This window comes from Dermochelys coriacea, chromosome 17 (assembly GCF_009764565.3).
Source record: "Dermochelys coriacea isolate rDerCor1 chromosome 17, rDerCor1.pri.v4, whole genome shotgun sequence".
NCBI lineage: Eukaryota > Metazoa > Chordata > Testudines > Dermochelyidae > Dermochelys > Dermochelys coriacea.
The window spans coordinates 3,418,162-3,431,288 of NC_050084.1; the positions used below are offsets into that span (position 1 = coordinate 3,418,162).

The 13,127-nt window shown below is 40.0% G+C and overlaps 2 protein-coding genes across 17 annotated transcripts in view; one reads left to right on the forward strand and one right to left on the reverse strand.

The window, feature by feature from the left end:
* NCOR1 (nuclear receptor corepressor 1) overlaps window positions 1–10,690 on the reverse strand; it is a 114,232-nt gene extending 103,542 nt beyond the window's left edge. For 6 of the 14 annotated variants that reach the window (XM_043499493.1, XM_043499491.1, XM_043499495.1 and 3 more), the window contains exon 1: window positions 10,091–10,690. The gene's annotated coding sequence lies outside the window, so the exon portion shown is untranslated. Of the gene's footprint in view, window positions 1–9,949 lie in introns of all 14 variants that reach the window. The other 8 variants (XM_043499501.1, XM_043499499.1, XM_043499500.1 and 5 more) reach the window with 3 other exon arrangements.
* PIGL (phosphatidylinositol glycan anchor biosynthesis class L) overlaps window positions 10,575–13,127 on the forward strand; it is a 98,883-nt gene continuing 96,330 nt past the window's right edge. For all 3 annotated transcript variants that reach the window (XR_005289422.2, XM_038376296.1, XM_038376297.1), the window contains exons 1-2: window positions 10,575–10,667; window positions 10,776–10,874. Coding sequence is in view for 2 of the 3 variants with exons in the window: in XM_038376296.1 (XP_038232224.1) it covers window positions 10,597–10,667; window positions 10,776–10,874 (170 nt within the window). In the remaining variant the exon portion in view is untranslated. The remainder of the gene's footprint in view (window positions 10,668–10,775; window positions 10,875–13,127) is intronic.

Genomic DNA, 13,127 nt, shown 5'->3' on the forward strand with positions numbered 1-13,127 from the left:
AACACCTTACTGAGCATCTACTCTGTGCTGGTAGAAAAGAGGGGAAAGGTGCAGCCATGGGGGAGGGCAGACATTTATAAATCATTTGGATTTCTATGTGTTATAGTGAGTCCAAATGAAATTAATCAATGCTGCAGAACATCACTGGGCTAAAGTCAATAACGAATATCAATTATTTATTAGGAAGGAACTATTACTGTCCTTCCAAAAGAGGTGGGTTCCTGGTCCATGACTAGTGCTCTAGGCACAATGATAATACAAATAAATAACAAGTATGATATTATTTGAAAGCAGCTGTGATGTGAGAAAACAATCAAGTAATTAAATCATGAGCAAAATACAAATTCTTTGCTTTTAACTGCAGATTTGGACGGGTAAATTAGAGCCCATACTGTGTGATATTGGTACATAATGGAAACAGATTGAGAGTTTTGCTTGAATCCTTCAGAAGTTGTTCAGTTTATGGGCATTCTGAACTATGGAATACTACACATTTTTGTTTACCACAAATAAAGTTAGTATTCTCCTAATTGCACTATAGCAGACTGTTCAACTAAAGGACGTATACTGCCTTCAATCCATGGCAGAACTCCCACTGAAGCCAGTAGGACTTGTGTCCATGAAATGAGCAAGCAAATTACACAACTTTGCTCCTTTTGGAGTCTCTTCCATTTATCTTAATTCATTCACAGTAACAGCATCTCTTATTTTCTGTCCCTTTTCCTTGGATGTAATACATAGCATTTAGAAAGTAGTTCTCTTCAGAATGTTTTAAAAACACTAATGAACACTTTACAATATTCCTGTGAAGGGTTAAGTGGTAAGGCTATTTTACAGAAAAAGAAAATGGAAAGGTCAAGTGTCTTGCCCAATGCCAGTAATCAGTGGAAAAAAGACAGGATTAGAATTGGTCTCAGTGGCTATGCTCTCACTACAAATCCATCTGTTTACTGGACATAATTTTTTCATAAATAATAAATGTGTATACACATCCACACACAAGCAAAGTTCAGGCAAATTAAAGATTCCACATAGAACTCCTAATAAAAAGTAGTATAGTAGTTATGGATTCCATATTTCAGATTCTTATCTTACAACCTTATGTAACAAAATCTTTTGATGTAATTATGTTAAGAAAAGTTGCTATCCAACTGCGAAATAAAACTCAAGTTTACAAGAACTCCTGAAATTTTGGCTGGGTAGGGAAAAATAATGAAGAAACTTCTCTCTTTCCCCAATGAATCGTTTTCCTCTTTCCCCAACAAAAGCTTTGACTATGTAGTTTTCCTTGCATATCCATGAACTACTCTTCTACTGCTTATTATACTTTGCTGATGTAGCCAGCAGGCAAAATTAACTTCTTAATCAACAAACATGCATTTGTATCTCAACAACAAGAAAGTTATTGGGAGCATGGAGGGTCTTCTTACAACATTTAAATCATGGGTTACTCTTTATAAGAGTCTCTTCTTTAAGAGGGCAATATTTTAACAATAGCTTCTAAGACCAAAGAGCCATAATGAGGGCCCTTTATGAAATGGAGAGATTATGTATTCCACACTATGGCAGTGTTACTGTACTCCTCAATGCCCAAAGTACTAACTACAGATTGTGTCTGGTTCACATTGTAGGTGACATGAGAAGAAAACAGGGTAGACTCTAATACAGCTAGCGACGGGAATGACAAAAGCCAAAGAGCATTACAGCAGCCAAAAATAAGATGTCATGTATTATCTGTTATCAGCAAATATGGAACATCAGCATGACTTTTCCAGCTACAATAAGACTGCAAAATATAAATATATAAAAATTCTGATTTATGAACAGGAAATTTCCATGAACACAGACTACAGTACTCCTAACACACTTTAATAAAAATACTGCTGAAACATTATTCAGTCTTAATATTAATAATTCAAGTTTGATTAAGAATAAATTTTTGCTGTAATTCTGAAAGATGAACACTGGTTGCAGGTTAAACAATTTGGACCAATTTTACAGGATTTTTAAAGCTATAATATAATTTAAATGACCAATTTAAGTTATTTCTGGAAAGTAACTACTAAGTTCAAAAGTAATGTTCCACCAAAGCAAAAGTTACTGAGTTAATAGAGTGCAAATTACAAATGCTCTTATCCAGCAAAATTCTACTCCAATCTCCAGGTTGTAATTTAGGATGTTAAATAAAAGTTGTTAATGTGAACAGAAATGCAAGGCCTGGGTTAAATGAAGCTATGATGCATTAAATGGAAGACCACATGAAAGGTAATTAGGCCATGTAATGTTTGAGTTCCCTTTCCTCAGGAACAAATTATGTTTCAGACTGTATTAACATGTTAAGTAGTATCTGATCAGCAACCCTCTTACCTTGAAAAAAGGTGTGCTTTTCTAGAAGAGTATATTCCTCAAGCAAAAGTAAACATTGACAGATACAGGCCATTGGCTAGCAAACAAGAGGTAAAGTTCAGTTTCTAGTTTCTCATTTGCTAGCTGCAGAGGCAGTCTCTGAGGGAGGAAACACTTCATCCCTCTTCAGCTACGCCTGCCTGTGGCTAATGAAGGTCTGGCATTCATACATCCCGAAGGAACTCCCACTCAGCCCTCATTGGCCAAGGAAGGTAAGCACAACATGAAACCATGAGATCAGGGGAAGTCCTCCACTCACTGGTTAGAGTGAGGGGGGTTTAAACATTTTCTTGATTAAAGTATGTTTAAATTTGTGCTAGGTGATGGGTTAGGTACAACCAATGAGGGGATCATTCCACACCTGTAGTTAGGTATTATGGTTTTAAAATTTCATATAAATTTTCATATGAAAAGCATGCAATACTAGAAAGCTTTCATTGTGAAGACATTTTATGCATCTCCTGGTCTCCTCTCCACCACATCTCCACTCCTATTGGTTCCAAATAGGAGAAAAGCATATAGCTGAATAGAACCGTGAAAGAGAGCCCTCTCATGAACTGAAGACTGGAAGCCATGCCTGAAAAACTGCCATCTAGAAAAGTAATAATAATCAGTCCAAACAGCATGAGGGCAAAGTTCACAGAACCTTATATTTGATTATGAATTGCTCCAGTTTCATCTGGCCTGAGAAGCATCGTGTCACATGATCTCAATCCTCATAAATAAGAAATATACTACACAATCATCCTTCCTGTTTAAGGCACACAGTCTGCTTTTGCTATGCTTGACCAAGAGCTTAGGCACATATCAAACCTAATTATGACATAGAAGATTATTTCTCTGATGACAGGCCATCTCTAGTTAAAACTGCTTTTAAATAAATGGGACACGCAGGAAGTTTGCTGTGTGGTCACAGTTCTCCAACCTGCATCCTCCTACCACGCCCCATTTCTCCCCCTAATGGATATCAAAACTACCAGATTTTAAAGACTATTTGAATTTGACTATTAAAGAGATATTGACTTGACAAATTATGATGTAGTATTAATAAACTAAATATTTCAGAATAAAACAGAAGATGAGGAGTAATCATACAAAGTGACTAACCATACCACTGCACTCAAATAGACCCAATATTGCCCAAAACGCTAACCCAGGGGATCAGATGATTGGAATTCTTTTGAGAAGCCCACCAACTAACACTTGGAAAAAAGACCAAACAAGAGGTTTAGATCAGTAGTACTTATTGCTTTAAACAATTTTCTGGAGATAAATTTTAATTCTGGGTATGGAAGATGCTCACTAATGCCAGTTCATACAATGTGAAACTATGTTTTTCTATTATGAGCTGCCTGGAAATATACTATGAGTGCTAGGAAAATTTAAAACTATGACAGCCATTGAAGTTATTCCTGTTGTAAATACATTTTTGCCCAACAATGTTTCAAACTATAAACTGTTATGCAGCAGGTTTTCTTCCTTAAAATGTAAAATACTTAAAGCAGTTTCTTACTAGGAACTCATTTAAAAGGACTGCATTGCACGTACAATTAATAGACTTAAAATAGTCCTTTAGGAATCTGACTTATCCCAACCAAAGAAATTAAGGGTTAAAATAGCGACTCCATCCTGAAGTACTTCATAATTCAGCACTGAGTAATTTATCAGAGCACTCTAGGACAGGAGTGGGCAAACTACAGCCCATGGGCCAGACCTGGCCAGCAAGCTTTTTAAACCAGTCCTTGAGCTCCCACTAGGGAGTGGGGTCTGGAGCTTGCCCTGCTCTGGTGCTGTGGCACTCCAGATGGGGAGCAGGGTCGGGGGCTGCTCCATGTGACTCCCAGAAGCAGCGCCATGGCCCCACTCCAGCTCCTATGTGTAGGGGCAGCCGGGAGCTCTGCTCTGCACGCTGCTGCCACCGCCTGCACAGCTCTCATTGACTGGGAACTGTGGCCAATTGGAGCTGCAGGGGTGGCACCTGTGGACAGGGCAGTATGTAGAGCCACCAGGACACAGCTCCGCGTAGGAGGCGGAGTGGGGACATGGCCTCTGCTTCCAGGAGCCACTTTAGTTAAGCACTACCCGAAGCCTGCACCACATAGCCTCTCCCTGTGCCCCAGCCCTGATCCCCCTCCTGCCCTCCAAACCCCTTAATCCCAGCCTAGGGCACCCTCCTGCACCCCAAACTCCTCATCCCCAGGCCCACCCCAGAGCTCACACTCCCAGATGGAGCTCTCATCCCCCCCCCACCACTCCCCGAGCCCCTTACCACACCTGAACTCCTCATTGCTGGCCCCACCCTGGAGCCCGCACCCACAACCAGAGCCTCACCCACTCCTGCACTCCAACCCCAATTAGTGAAGATTCATGGCTTGCCATACAATTTCTATTCCCAGATGTGGCCTTCGGGCCAAAAAGTTTATCCACCCCTGCTCTAAGACCATTGCAATCATTAGTTCACATTGAGGCAATTTAAGAATAAAATAGCAGTCCCCAAGTATAAACGCCATTGCCTCTATTAGTTTATTAAATCAGGTAGAATAGTGTATCTTGAAATAATTTTGTTTTCTTGTAAAAAATGGAACTTTCAAAAATTATAGCCTTTCATTAGTATAATAATAATAATCTCTAGGTCATATACAGTATATTGCACCCCACCCATAAAAGCTATGGGATTAACACTTAATAGTATATTTAAAATACTATTAAGGTCTACATTAAAAGAGTAAAGAAACCACAGAATCTTTACCACTAATAAGTATAGATAGTTGTCCTGTCAAGAGATATGCAAAGGCATGTAGAGGTGGGCCCTTGGGCATCAAGCACACAGTGTTTCACAGAGTGCACAGAAGCAGAGGAAAATACAAGTTCAATTGGGCTCAAGACAAATTCAGGCTTACACTCTAGATACACAGACAATATTCTTTAAAATTAGAATTTTCAAAGAATTTAAAAGCAATACCAAACTTCTTGTCAAATACTCTATACCAAGTTGAAAAGTGGCATGCCAGAGAAAAGGATTATTTCTATTTATTGTGTTCAGTACTCAGTTTGAGGCATGCGCTATTTAACAGAACGCATGAACAGGTACACATACAACTCTTTTGTAAGGCTCAGACCAGTAGAGGTACTATGTTGATGGTGTGACAAAAAAATAAATAAGGCCACAAGTTATATTCTTCTTACATGTTTCAGAGTAGCAGCCATGTTAGTCTGTATCCGCAAAAAGAAAAGGAGTACTTATGGCACCTTAGAGACTAAGAAATTTATTTGAGCATAAGCTTTCGTGAGCTACAGCTCATTTCATCGGATGCATTCAGTGGACACCCAGTATATCAGAACAAAAGCATCTAATTAGACAATATTTTAAAAGAATGTATTAATCCAAGATAAAAATCTACAATGGATACCAATCAAGGATGTGCTTTTTTTAATTGAAAATATTTCTCCTAAATCTTGCCATGACTAGGAATACTAATTAGTTGTAGGTTGCAGTTTTGCACCATTACCCACTCACCCTTTTTTTTTTTTTTTTTTGGATGAATAGAGTTTTGTAGTTGTAATGAATTTAACCTTCTAATGTTTCCAAATAAAACATGAATCTGTAGGGTTTAAGATGAGGGATAGCTAAGTTTTTATTTAATAAAATGCTCTGGATACAAATTAAAACCATGTTCAGCATTTGTTAGTCATTTGCCTTGAAATGAGGATGCTCTCATAAATGGCCTGCAAAGTTGTTGCCCTTCATGGCAGCTTCAGTAAAGTCTCTACAGGAATTCTTCTGTTAACTTACAAAAGCAGTTTTTCACAATGCATCACCACCAGTTTCCCAAGAGCAAAAATAAATAAATAAAATAAATAAATAAAACAAACCTAGGGAGGCTATTTTTCCCTCTTTCCCCTAGGGATGAGTACATACAGTATCACTTCAAGATGACTGTTGACAGGATTAAGCAAATTCACTTCCCCTGAACTAGCAGAAGGAAACAAGAAAATGACTTTAAGAAAGCATCCCACCATGATGGACAAGTCTTCTATTTCTTCTAGAGATAGTCACACAAGGACAGTGAGAAAGTTCTTATTTTCAGCTTTAGATAATCTGATCAGCCAAAGCACCCAGGATTTTTAAGTTCAGCCAGCAGTGATTAAATTTTATTTGTCTGGACTGAGTTTTTCATTGTTTCGAGTAGTTGCACAATAGGATTATTTCTGAGGTTGACTAATGCACCTTTATACAAATATAAGATCTCTATTTTGCAATAACCTTTGAAGTCAGTCACTTTAAAAAAACCACATAGACCAACATCCTCCTCAAGCATTAAGAAACAAAAACATTGCATATCAAAGCAAAGTCTAGGACTAATTGGGCAGCACTGTTTAAGTGTTTTGGACATGTGGTGATTCAAGGACATACAAGTTCCCTCCTAGCATCCTGAGAGAGCCTTAGCTCCAAAGTAAATTTGAATTCTCTGCATGTAGACTAATACTCCAAGGTGAAGCTCCAAAAGGTCCAGGTGACTTCAAACTCGGAGCAATTCATCAGTGTGATTGGATAAAAATCAAGGCAACATAGTGAAGATTTTAGCATCGTACACAACATCGTTTCTAGACAGAGAAGCAGAGAATTTCATTGCAAGTAGGAAATGTATTGAGCACATTCCGGACTATTTGCATAATTTAGAAAAAGACCAAAGTAAATATTTACAGACAGCAATGGTGCATAGGTCAGAATTTTAATCTCGATCATTTACAGTGGAAGGACTATGTGGCACATTAAGTTAATTTATTCATTTTTCACTTGTGACTTCGGTTCAGATTTGACTAAAGTTCAAAAATGAGTATAAGAGCATCAGACTAGCATTCAGAAACATTTGTTCATGTTATGGAACCATTATACAGGTAGGTTTTAGAGTAGCAGCCATGTTAGTCTGTATTTTTACTATTGTGCTGCATTGCACTTGCATGCACTGTACCTGGCTTCCAACTTCAATGATCATTAACATTCAATTTTTTTTTTAAAGTTAGCCATATGTATTAAAAGAAAAACTGAATAATATTTTGGCTATTTCAGGAAACCCCCAATGAAAAAGCAAATTTAAGGAGAGCACAAAAAATAAAGAGAAAGATAGGCTAAACATACTGCACACAAAAATGGCCCAGAGCTTTTAAGGAAAATTAGACCCACACCGAACGAAGGGAGATATGACTAATGTTATACAGAGAAAAAGTTAATGTGACAGTCAATAAAAACACAATTCTGGCTGATTTTAATCTACTGTTACAAACAACAACTAAGATAAATATAACTGAAAGATTGAGGGAATTTTTTTTTTTAATTGTGCATTTGACAGCAGTTTGTATGGAGTCCATTTCCCCTGTTTGTAAAAGTCTCTCACCCTCACTCACTGGGAAGATAAATATTTTAGAAGATAGAAAGATGTAATTATAAGGCCACAACAACTAGTGAAGAGAAACTGAAGAAAGATTCTAAGGCAGGTGTAGCTACTATGACCTCATTTTTTTGAAATCAGATTTCTAGTTGACAGTATCCCTTTAAATAAAAAGATCAGATTGAATTGAATTTTGCATTAGAATTCTGTTAAATATCAGAAAGCCTGGTGTGGATGACAAAATAAGTAACCTATATGGGTTCTGAGAGCACTTAGAATATATTAATTTCTATCCTGCTAAGACTATGATATATTTTGATATTTTAGCATCAGCCAACCTTTCATTACATGTTCAAAATACATTCTGGTCAATTATTGTTAACTGCATTGTATTCTAACCTACTGAATACATGAAACTAAATAGGAAAAATATTTTAATTGTGGCACTGTCTCTGTCCACTTCCAAATGCAAGTTATAACTCCAACAGCAAGAAAGCTCCGACATGTTGCTCATTCCCAGGCATCAGTAGTATATTTAGATGAGCAACAACATGCAATACACTTTCAAATGAAAAAACAAATTGCCCTGTAGATTAATTTATATCAAAAATTTAACCTCGCCAAGGAATCTATATGAGAGAGCAATGCCAAGAAAAATTAATGGCACATTCACAAATAATTCCAATCAAAAATAGCTACAAAGAATCCATTTCTCTGAACTTTCCTAGCTTTAGAACAAGTTTGTACCTTCCCCCAACACACACATACTAGATTTCAGCAGACTAGAAATCCACTTCAAATATTATATACTTTTTCAAACTTCATGGTTCTTCAGGCAAGAAGAAATAGCAAAACAACTGGCGTTCTACTAAACAGACTAAGGCCAACAAAAAATAAAATCTGGACACAGTCCTTATGTGAACAAACATACTACTGTAGTATCTTTTTTATTGAAGTTCTCATCACAAAATGATCACTACTTTAAAGAGAGAATATAGCACAACTTCTCAAATAATAAAGTCTATAACAAAAAATAAAATGAACTACATAAATCCAGTACAGGTCCAGCACTCATTACCCATGGACTCCATAGGTTTAAAATAGCATACAACATAAATATATTGACGCAAAGCCTACCATTCCAAGTTAACTCACTAGTGATAAGAAGAAATACCTACAGCCTGGATCCACTATTGTTTTTTCACTTAGATTACATAGTTCTTTGCAATGATAAAGTAAATAGGGTTGTTAAAGACCACCTTTTTCTAAGCATGAAAAACAAGAACTTCAGACAGCAATAACAGTTTATTCAGCACTGCATATGTATTTACGCTTGTTTAATATTAAGAGTGGGTAATGTTAAACTGGACTGATGTTTGACAATTACAATTAACACAATATACTTATACACAATAGCAATAACCAGTTTTGAAGAGTAGCAACTGAGTAAGTACAGAGTTCTCTACCATCAACTTTGGACAATTAGAATAAGCCACTTCCATTGTTTCCTGCAACACCACACAGATGACAGAGACTGGGGATATTTACAGTTCCTGAATCAACAATTCAGTGTCGGCATCGGCAGCAGCAACCCCGCCCCCACCCCAGTGTGGGACTAGGGCAGGCAGCTCTGGGGCAGTAGCTGCACTTTCCAATCTGCAGCTTCTGTAACCAGAACATCTTCAGAAACTAACTACAGTACATCGAACAATCCACACTCCTCTCCACGTTCCCAGAGGGTTGAGTTTTCGGCACCCCCTCCCCCATCCTCCCCTCCCAAGAAGGGACCGACATCCAGGAGAAGAGCGATGCTCGGGAATGTCTCCAGAAACCTCTTGGTACCAGCCAGCCCTGCTACACCCCAGGCCCCATCCCCTCATCCCCAAACTCCTACCCCAGCCCCGCTTCATGTTCGTCCCCTGCTACCTCCACGAATCAATCACAGTTCACCCCCCCCACCTGCCCCGCTATGGCCGAGCTTCTCTAGCCACCCCCCGCTAAAATCCCCTCCAGCCCCCTCTTCCTCTGCACCCCTCCCCTCCCCCACCCTGCCCCTCCCATGCCGGCCCCACCCGCTCTCCCTCCCCACCCCACCGCTCCGCTCCGCTCCGCTCCGCTCCGGGCGGGGGGGGGGGGTGGCAGCCGCACATTACCTGTTCTCTGTCCCCGCGGAGGAAGGGAACGGCCAGGAGCCCCCGCCTCCGTCTCCTTACAGCTGCCGCGCTAGGCCCCGAGGCCCAAAACGGCGGCAGCGCCTCCCCCGCAGTTGCCCGGAGAAACCCTCCCCCTCTTACCGGCAGCGCAGCCCTGGAACGGAGCAAACGGCCGACTCTAGGTAGGGTCGAGACTCGCGGAGTCTCTCACCTCAGCCTCAGCTCCTCCGTCGCCGCCATCTTGTCTCCCCTCCCCCCGGCTCGGGCGGCTCCTCCCCCTTTGGCCGGGTCCTAACAGCTACATAACAAACGCGCACAGCCAGAGGCCCGTTTCTCGTTTTCTGCCCGCTGTCAGGGGCAGAGCACGAACACTCGGTCTTGTCCTATTTTTCTTGGGAGCCCCAGTAACACCGGACCGGGTCGACCCGTTCCTGGGCAGCGGAAGGAGGGGGTGTCACTATACCACTGCCAGGACCCGTCGGTCTGTGCAGCGGTAAAGGGCTCCCCCCCATGCGGGGGAAGGAGCGGGATGCCCGCGGCATGGTCATAGGGGAGACTCACGCAGGGAGGGAGGGTGAGAGGCCGGCCACCTTCGCTATTTACTGGGGAGAGGCCAAGGGGGGCACTGACTCTGGGGGAGCTGAGACATGGCCGGAGGGTGGGGGCAAGAACATAATGGGGAACTCACCGTGGGAAGGAGAGAAAGGACATGGGGCAGGTACCAGCCATTGAGAGTGGGTGGGGACGCTAAGCAGCGGAGGAGAGGGTTACAGTGTGACACTTGCGGGGGAGGAGGGGGGTTGTAATCATCTGTGGTCTTTTACAGGACAATGTGTTGCAGTAACACGAGCAGACCGAGTGTTGTCATCTCAAAAGTAGCAATTCCAACGCCTGATGATGCGACCTGCGCATTAAATATTAGCGGGTGAGCGATAGTTCTGTTTGCCAAGACCCTGCATGCAGGAGTAGAGCCTGCAATAGACAGAAAAGGAGGACTTGTGGCACCTTAGAGACTAACAAATTTATTAGAGCATAAGCTTTCGTGAGCTACAGCATCCGATGAAGTGAACTGTAGCTCAGGAAAGCTTATGCTCTAATAAATTTGTTAGTCTCTAAGGTGCCACAAGTACTCCTTTTCTTTTTGCAAATACAGACTAACATGGCTGCTACTCTGAAACCTACATTAAGGGAGTCACCCTCTGAAATGCAATGAGACTTGGCAAGTCTGCAATATATTTTACACTGTGTGAATGTTTCATACATGCTGTATAGGTTGAGGGACAAGGGGAGAAAGGAGAAAAAAAAAAACATAAATAATCCTGCCAAGTCTCAGTTTCAGGGAGACTCACATTTTGTAATGAATTTTGTGCTATTTTTCTCAAGCATCTTCCTCTAGTGAGGAAGGGGTTTTTTTTAAAATGTTTTAGTGAGGCAATTAAAATGTCAGTTTTTCTTTTTAAATATTCCTTTTTCATATTGCCCACTGCAAATAAATTATCTGATAATTTTTTAACATGCTATTTTAAATGTGATAACACCACAGAGAGGTTCCAATTCTCAGGCATTCTTCACAAGAAAAAAGGACTTTTAGTGGATATAGTTTTTAATATTTTAGGGAGTAAGAGTCTCTGTTTCCATGCTCACATAAGCAGCATTGAGTGTGAAGGGCCCTGTTTCAATATTTGTGTGGGTGTGAGGGGCCATATAATTACTGCAGGTATTCATTTGGTGATTGACACTCTAGCAGCTGGTTTCAGAGTAGCAGCCATGTTAGTCTGTATTCGCAAAAAGAAAAGGAGTACTTGTGGCACCTTAGAGACTAACAAATTTATTAGAGCATAAGCTTTCGTGAGTGAGCTATAGCTCACGAAAGCTTATGCTCTAATAAATTTGTTAGTCTCTAAGGTGCCACAAGTACTCCTTTTCTTCTAGCAGCTGGGTGTACTTTATTATTATTATTAAATATTATTAATTTATTATATTAAAGTATTTATATTGCAATATCGGGACCCCATTGTGTTAAAGTGTTGTACAAGTTTGAGATCAGACAGTCCCTGACCTAAAGAGTTTACAAAATATAATACCAAACCTGCAAACACTTACATGGTTAATTTTCTGTACTGTGAGTGGTTCTATTGATTTCAATAGGTTTACTTACAACGTGTAGAGTTAAGCATATGCACAAATCTTTATAGTTTTAGGTCCTAAATAGACAAGATATAACAATAAAAACCAGATAAGTTACTGGTAAGATGTAAAATGTACATGTATTTTTAATTTTTGGCTTTTTTAATATTGGTTTTCCCCAGACTGTGGTCCTTATCCTGCTCTACAACCCTAAGTCCAAGTGGTTCAGACCTTACTCTTGCTGACTACTCTTCTACCTTGCACATCCCCAGGAAGAACATTTGTAATATATTTTACTACTTTTCTAACGATAATTTATATTTTTTTTTTTCCTGTTTCTCTATTCCCTCCCTCTCCCTCTCATGGTAACTTCATCCTCTAATCAGCACCCAAATGCCTTCATGTTGTCACAGTTACAATAGTTGTGCATCACAGAGGTCTGAACACATGTGGAATCTCTGAAGGCATATGCTCCTCTTACCTTACTGCTCCTCCAGCTCTATATGATTTAGAAGATTACAGAAACCCCATGAGTTGGTTGTAATCTACACTAGAAGGCAGCAAGGGGATAAACAAATTATATGACCTCAAATCCGACATTTATTATATATTATAGTTACTATTATTTAAGTGTCAACTTCATATATTTGGTGCTGTCCAAGACACAAATAATAAAGACAGTCCTTGCAGCAAAAAGTTTACAATGTAAGGTCATAATCCTGCAACTGGATCTGCATGAGTAGATCCTAGATTTCAGTACAATTCAAGGATCCATCGACTTGGCCCTGATTGCAAGATCTCATCTGAGCCTCCAAACCAGGAGGGAAGAACTTGGTGTGTAAGCTCTTTGGAGCAGGATTGTACTTCCTATGAGTCTGGTATGTCATCTAGCACGTTCTTGGGACTATAGCAATACCAGCTATTATAAGCATTGTTAATCATTTTGTGTCGACAAAGCAAAATACATGCAGTGGTAGAGGTAATTTTAAAGGGTGGGGTGATAGCCACATGCAGGTGAGGCCCGTTGTGGCCTTTTTTGATGTCCCAGTGG